The sequence below is a fragment of the Delphinus delphis genome, chromosome 17, assembly GCF_949987515.2.
Source record: "Delphinus delphis chromosome 17, mDelDel1.2, whole genome shotgun sequence".
Taxonomy (NCBI): Eukaryota; Metazoa; Chordata; class Mammalia; order Artiodactyla; family Delphinidae; genus Delphinus; species Delphinus delphis.
Genome location: NC_082699.1, coordinates 79,152,682 through 79,159,765, shown reverse-complemented (window position 1 = coordinate 79,159,765; position 7,084 = coordinate 79,152,682). Strand labels below are relative to the sequence as shown.

At 66.0% G+C, this 7,084-nt stretch overlaps 1 protein-coding gene across 2 annotated transcripts; it reads left to right on the top strand.

Annotated features, from left to right (window-relative positions):
- The first annotated feature begins 739 nt into the window (after window positions 1–739).
- Window positions 740–6,854, top strand: LOC132440410 (cytochrome P450 11B1, mitochondrial). Of its 2 annotated transcripts, XM_060035329.1 has the most exons (9): window positions 740–978; window positions 1,327–1,482; window positions 2,431–2,630; window positions 2,743–2,946; window positions 3,217–3,371; window positions 4,893–5,059; window positions 5,496–5,574; window positions 5,669–5,866; window positions 6,000–6,854. In XM_060035329.1, exons 1-9 carry the CDS (start codon window positions 740–742, stop codon window positions 6,111–6,113), a joined length of 1,512 nt encoding a protein of 503 aa, XP_059891312.1. In that variant the 3' UTR covers window positions 6,114–6,854. The 2 variants fall into 2 exon arrangements, with proteins under 2 accessions (XP_059891312.1, XP_059891313.1); XM_060035330.1 differs by lacking the exon at window positions 5,669–5,866.
- The last annotated feature ends 230 nt before the right edge of the window (window positions 6,855–7,084 follow it).

The window sequence follows — 7,084 nt, the reverse complement described above, 5'->3', positions numbered from 1 at the left end:
GGTTCCGGGGGGAAAGGAGGCTGCGGGCCCCGAGCACAGGCCCCGTGGGGGGAGGCGGGGACCTTTCACCCTCCTGCCTGAGGAGGGCCTTGCAGTCCACCCCCCCAGTGACCCCGTCTTCTAGGTGCTCTCTGCTCCTCAGTGGGACCAGCAAGCCCAGACAGACAGGGCCTCGGCCACATCAGTGCCCTGGCAGTCCCAGTGCCACCGCCAGTGGTGTCTTTGCATCCCCCTCTCTGCCCCCATGAGACTGGGAGACTCCCTTGCTGGCTCCTGCCTCCACTCCCTGGACCCAGCACAGGGCCTGGGGAAGAGTGGACGAAACACATGCGGCCTCAAGAAACTAGAGCAAAGCCCTCGGCACTGCTCCCACTCTGGTCCTTGTAGAAAAGGGATGAAAATACCCAAGGTCCCCTTTCATCCCTTGCTAAGATAAGGCACCTATCCATCTTGCTTCTTTCCCTCACTGGATGGGGAGGGAGGCCTCTTTCCCTCAGCCCCACCCCATCAGGTCCCTGCTCCAGACCCTGTCCCTGCTCTCTACAGCCACCCCCGAGCAGACCTGCGTCACTGCCGGACTCGGCGCCCGTCCGTCTCTTTCCTCCCCCGCTGGAGGCCTCCAGCCCTGACCGCTGGTCTGGCCCAGGGACACTTTCTCCTCTGACGTGATCCAGTCGGCCGGTCCAGCGAGCCCGGGGAGATAAAAGGATGGGGCTGAAGGGGGCGGGGGCGCAGCAGGATGGCGCTGTGGGCAAAGGCCAGAGTGTGGATGGCAGGGCCCTGGCTGTCCTTGCACAGGGCACGCACACTGGGCACCAGAGCCACTCCGACCCCCAAGGCGGTGCTGCCCTTCGAAGCCGTGCCCCGGTGTCCCGGCCACAAGTGGATGCGGGTGCTTCAGATCTGGAAGGAGCAGGGCTCTGAGAACATACACCTGGACATGCATCAGACCTTCCAGGAGCTGGGGCCCATTTTCAGGTAAAGCTCTCCCTGCCCACCTCGGCGAGAGCACCCTAACTTTCTGTCCCTACTGGCAGCTGAGTCCCTGCTAGGCGCAGGGGCGCCTGGGGAGTGGGGGTGAGGGGCAGGGAGGGGAATCAGCGGGGCAGGTCTGTGCCTTCGCTGCTGCGGACTGCAGCCTTCTTGAGCACGGGGCCGTGCATGGCTCGTGGCTGGGAGCACAGAACGCAGACCCCAGAGGAGGGGAGGCTTCAGTGAGGCGGCGGGAGGGACGACCCGCTCCGGGCCAGCGGCGGACTGGTTCTGCTGAGTGGGGCCCCCGGGAGGACACAGCGCCATGGCAGGGCTGGGAGCTTTGTCCCACAGGTATGACGTGGGAGGGAGACACATGGTGTTTGTGATGCTGCCCGAGGACGTGGAGCGGCTGCAGCAGGTGGAGAGCCCTCACCCCCGGCGGATGTTCCTGGAGCCCTGGCTGGCCTACCGACAGGAACGTGGCCTCACGTGCGGCGTGTTCTTGCTGTGCGGGCGAGTGGGGATGCGCACGGAGGGGGCGGGCAGCCTGGGTGCAGAGAGGAGGCCAGCCAGGGAAGACCCCGAAGCACGCCTGCCCGGGAACCATCCGGGTGGGTGGAGAGAGGGTGACCACTGGCTCCAGATGCAGATCGTGCCCATCCCCTGGGGGTCATGTGTGCCCTGGGGCGGGGGAGGGGAGCCCGGCCCCTTCCTGCAGGGTCAGAGGAAGAAGGATGATGCCTGCCGTCGACGAGCCCCGCAGCTGCACAGGCCTCCGAGGCGCTTGCGTGTGGGTTGGACTTCTCCCCTCGTCCAGGTCAGGGCCCCCCTGGAGGCCCTGCAGGCAGCGGCCCGTCGGCACCGGGCTCTGCGTGGGTGTATCAGGAGAGACACGACTTGATTCCTGCCACATTGCAGCAGGAGGCTCTGCAGGGAGGGGGCGGTGGGGCTGGCACAGAGGCAGCATCGCAGGAGCCGGGAGATGAAGGTCTCCAGGGGCCTTGCCCACTCTGGGGTGTGACGAGAGCAAAGCTGGGCCAGGCCTGCCTGGGAGCTCAGCCCCCTTCCTCACAGCAAAAGCCTCAGCCCCAGAGAGGGCCCGGGGGGCAGACGGGTGTGCCAGGCGCGGGGCCTGCCAGTTTGCACGAACCCCTGCAGCAGGCTCAGGCAGAGGCCCCCGTCTCCCCTGGGCGAAGCGCACGAGGCTGCCCCGAGGAAGAGCTGCCGCCGAGGCCCAAACGCGGGCAGCCGGCCCCCTAGGAGCCAGCAGGCGGCCCCCGCCTCGCCCGCTTCCCTCTGGGGAAAGGAAGGTGGGGTACAGGGCCGCGGCCCCCTAGGAGCCAACAGGCGGCTCCCCGCCTCGCCCGCTTCCCTCTGGGGAAGGGAAGGTGGGGTACAGGGCCGCGGCCAGCTGCTGACTCTGGACGCCCTGATGCCCCGCTCTCTGCTCGACAGAAACGGACCCCAGTGGCGTTTGGACCGACTGCGGCTGAACCCAGACGTGCTGTCGCTGCAGGCTGTGCAGAAGTACACGCCCTTGGTGGATCGGGTGGCCAGGGATTTCTCCCGGGCCCTGAAGGCGAGGGTGGTGCAGAATGCCCGAGGGAGTCTGACCCTGGACATCAGGCCCAGCATCTTCCACTACGCCATCGAAGGTGTGGGCTTGCCGCCACCGGAGCGGGCTGGGGCGGGGTCAGGGAGGGCCGGGGGCAGGTGGTCGTGAGGCCCTGCGCTGCCTCGGGCTCAGGAACCCCCTCCTCCCCGCAGCCAGCCACTTAGTCCTTTACGGAGAGCAGCTGGGTCTCTTTGCCCAGCACCCGAATCCTGACAGCCTGAACTTTATCCACTCTCTGGAGGCCATGTTCAAGTCCACCGTGCAGCTCATGTTCGTGCCCAGGAGCCTGTCTCGCTGGACGAGCGCCAGCGTGTGGAACGAGCACTTTGAGGCCTGGGACTACATCTTCCAGTACGGTGAGGGCGGGGGGTCAGGCAGTGCTGCGGCCAGGGACCCCAGGGCCCCCTCCACGCACCACAGTCTGGGGAGAACGGAGGCCACAGGAGGGACCTGTGGCTTCTTCATGGTCCCCAAGAGAGCTGGCAGTGAGGCTGGACTGGTCTGTTCCGAGAATGGGGGTAGGACACGGAGACCTGGGGTTATTGAGGGCTGAAGGGTAGGAGGATGACAAAAAGAAGTGCTTCCCAGCACCAGACCCAGGGCCTCTGTCTCTGTGTGTCCCGCAGCCAACAGAGCCATCCGGAGGATATATCAGGAGTTGGCCCTCGGCCACCCGTGGCGCTACAGCGGCATCGTGGCGGAGCTGCTGATGCGTGCGGACATGACCCTGGACACCATCAAGGCCAACTCTATCGACCTCACTGCTGGGAGCGTGGACACGGTCAGGCCAGCGCCCAGCCCTTCCCATGGAACAGGGAGCCCTCCTGCCTCCAGGCTGCCCCCTCCCATGGCAAACGTCTCCTCCAAGCCCCTCCCCAGTCTACGGCTCCAGCTTCCCAACTGAGAAGGGGGAGCACGGGAGCCAGGCCTCAAAGGCAGGAGTCTGTGGTTACTCTCGTGGGAAGCCACGCTCCAGGCAGAGTGCAGAGTGGACGAGGCCCAGGGACATGCAGCAGCAGAGACCCCGGGGACCGTCTAGGTCCTGGGGCGGGGGGGTGGGGGGAAGGGCCGAGGCGCGGCTGGAGGCCCACACAGGGGACCTTTCCCAGGGACAGAGTACCTTTGGCTCTCACTCAAGATCCTTTGGCAGTGACAGACTGATGGGAGGGACAGCAAGGGGCTCCAGTGTGTGGGCGGGACAGCAGGTGGCTGGCAACACGGCGCAGTGGGCAGGGTGGGCCCCGGGGTGTGAGCGCAGCCGAAGCTGCCTGTCTCTGGACCGAACCTGCATCTGCCAGCACCTCTGAGCGCCTGCTGGGCACCCAGGATCCCGAGCAGAGGCACAGGCCCCTGGGGCAGACACTCCCTGAACAGGGGCTGTGATGCAGCCACAATGTGAGAGAGCCCAGGGCAGGGCCTGTGCCTCAGGAGGTAGCCCTGGGAAGGCTTCCTGGAGAAGGAGGCCTTTGCGCTGGGTGTGGACAGGCCAAGAAGAGGAGGCTGGGAGGGCAGCAGGCCAGGGCCTGCAAGAGCGGACAGCAAGGAAGGCTGTGAGGCTGAGCGGGGGGAACAGGGCACGTGGGCAGAGGAGGGCAGACAGGGTCAGGGCCCCTGTCAGGAGGGGCTTTGGCACCAGGCCTGTATCCAAGGCTAGAGGGAGCCAGTGTAGGGAGTGTCTCGCTCAGACTCCTGCTCCCTCTCGGGCCACAGCACAGAGCGTGGACTAAAGCTGACGGAGCAACAGGGAGCCGTATCTGCATATCAGGAGATGCCAGGGGCGCGCTGCCTTGGGGACGGCATTTAGGAGATATTCAGCTTCCCAGATCTCAGGCTGGGCTGGTGGACACCTCTCCCTGCACATGGAGATGATCCAGGAGGAGGAAGCAGTTGGGGCCCGGGGTGGCTGGTTCATGTCAGGACCCCATGTTCGGACCTGCCTGTGGCTGGCCAGGGAGGTGACCCACGGGGAGCGGATGGCCCGGGGCTCCGGAACCCTCCCCGCTGAATAGATGGCAAGAGTGGGCACCTCCTGGGCCCAGAGGAGGGCGCGAGCCAGGCTCTGAAGCGGCTGCAGGAGGCCCGGGTCTTCTCTGAGGTTGGGGACACCCTCCCCGAGGAATTCGGGGGAAGCAGACAAGGTGGCTTCAGGATCTTGACGGTCAGCTCTCTGGGCTTTGTCATCTCCGGGCACGCAGGTCCCCTGCCCCAGGAGATGGCGGCCATCTTTCTGGGAGGGGCGCCCTGGGGGTGGAGGGGCGCAGCCTGTGCCCGGGTCTGAGCCCTGGCCCCGTGGCTCCTGCAGACGGCCTTCCCCTTGTTGATGACTCTCTTTGAACTGGCTCGGAACCCAGAAGTGCAGCAGGCCCTGCGCCAGGAGAGCCTGGTGGCCGAGGCCAGGGTCTCAGAAAATCCCCAGAGGGTGACCACGGAGCTGCCCCTGCTGCGGGCGGCCCTCAAGGAGACCTTGAGGTAGGCGCGCTAGACCTGGGCTCCCCCCCGCAGCCCTGGCCCCGCCGTCGGGACAGCCTGCTCGCCGCGGCTTGCAGGCAGATCCTGGGGCTGCTGGTCAGCAGCTTGGCCCAAGGCTACATCCCCCTGCGCCTCCTCTTCCTCTCCCTAAAGGGATGGGGGTGCCTCTTCCTCTGGGGTCCCACCTCAGTGTCCCGGGACCATCGTCGGTCGTGTCCTCATTGGCCCGGGGCTGCTCAGGCCGGGGCAGCTTAGGCTGACTCAGGAGAGGCAAGGAAGCAGCTCCTCGGGATTCGGGCTTCCCAGGGCCAGGAGCGAGCTGTGAGGGCGCTGGGGGAGCTGCCCTCGGGCCGTGGGCGCTGGGCTAGGGAGGCTGCAGAAGGGAAGCGAGGGCCCTGTCGCAGCTGAGGACCCTGTTGGCCGCCCCTGTGCACAGGCTGTACCCCGTGGGTGTCTTCTTGGAGCGACAGGTGAGCTCAGACTTGGTGCTGCAGAACTACCACATCCCGGCCGGGGTGAGTGAGGCCGCAGGGCTCCCCTGCCAGACACCCCGCCCTCTGACCTTCACCCGCAGGGCATCTGACCCTGCCCCTCCCCACCTGTCTGCAGACATTGGTGAAGGTGCTCCTGTACTCCCTGGGTCGAAACCCCGCCATGTTCAGCAGGCCCGAGCGCTATGAGCCCCAGCGCTGGCTGGACAGCCGAGCCTCTGGTACCAGGTTCCCACACCTGGCCTTTGGCTTTGGCGTGCGCCAGTGCCTGGGGCGGCGCCTGGCAGAGGTGGAGATGCTGCTTCTGCTGCACCACGTGAGTGGGCCTGGGTGGGGCCGGGGCGGGCAGCCTCGTGGGGAACCTCAGGCTTCTGCTCCTGGGGCACCCGCCCTCAGGGCCCTGGAAAGCAGCGGAGGCCGGCCAGGCAGAACCCGCGCCTCTGTCCTAGGTGCTGAAAAACTTCCTGGTGGAGACGCTGGTGCAAGAGGACGTAAAGATGATCTACCGCTTCGTGTTGATGCCCTCTACCCTCCCCCTCCTCACCTTCCGGGCCATCAGCTAGTCACGTCGCCACTCGGTCGGGCTAGTCACACCACAAGCTCCCTCTGCCTGACCCCAGGCCACCCCTCTTTTCTCCCATGGGCCCTGCTTCCTGAGCCACACCACAGTCCAGGCAGCGCGTTGCACAAATGGAACAGCCCAGCCCTCCGAGGGTCAGGGCTTGCCAGCCTGTGCAGCAAGGCCCGAGCAGAGCTGGAGATGAAACTTGGTCGCAGGTCCTGGCCATGTGCCCGGTCCCACCAGGGCCCTGTCCTGCAAGGAGCACCGTCTGAGGGCCTTGGAGCCCCTGTTGCCCCAGCTCCAGGCTCCCTGTGTGTCCATCCAAGCAAAGGGGCCTCAGACGCCGCCCTCTGCCGCCCCGTCCAGTCTCTATGCCCTCTGCTAAACTCTGCCCCCACGCAAGAGATGACAACGTGGGCGTCCCCTGTCCTGCTCGGTACCATTTCCAATGCCGTCCCTTTTGTCTGCAGTGCTCTGGCGTGGACTTGCCCTTCAAGCTGGGCTGCTAGCTGTCCATCCACCTGCTCCACTCAGTCCGCAGGGGCTCCTCCTGGCAGTGCCAGCCCTCTGGGATTGTGGCTGAAGTGCCCAGCCGAGGGCCTGCATAGGCAGGTCAGCAGTCATGTTTACTAGAAGGGTAGCTACCAAAGAGCCAACTTGGACATCTGGGTCAATAGTATGCATCGGACAGCAGGAGGCATGTTGACCGCCTCCGGCAGGAGTTCGGGGGCCACAGAGAAGCCTCTAGAGGAGGGCGTGGGGCCATCTCGTGCTCCCTTTAGGGGAGCCGGTCTGGAGGGCCCCACTGCCCTCGTGCAGTGCCCCGTGCCCCAGAGCAGAGCAGCCACCTTAACCTCATGGGTGGAAGAGGCTTTGAACAACTGAGAGCCAGCCGGGGTCCCCTAGTTGGCAGGAGCGTGTCTGTCCCATGCCACCTGGGGTCAGGTGACACCCCCAGGAAGAAAGGGGGCC

What these genes read in the sequence shown, in the direction of transcription:
- LOC132440410 (XM_060035329.1), top strand. Translation starts at nt 740, where the DNA reads ATGGCGCTGTGGGCAAAGGCCAGAGTGTGGATGGCAGGGCCCTGGCTG. An exon ending in ACGTGCGGCGTGTTCTTGCT is followed by an intron (nt 1,483 to 2,430) that starts GTGCGGGCGAGT and finishes TCTGCTCGACAG; the next exon opens with AAACGGACCCCAGTGGCGTT. An exon ending in TGCTGCTTCTGCTGCACCAC is followed by an intron (nt 5,867 to 5,999) that starts GTGAGTGGGCCT and finishes CCTCTGTCCTAG; the next exon opens with GTGCTGAAAAACTTCCTGGT.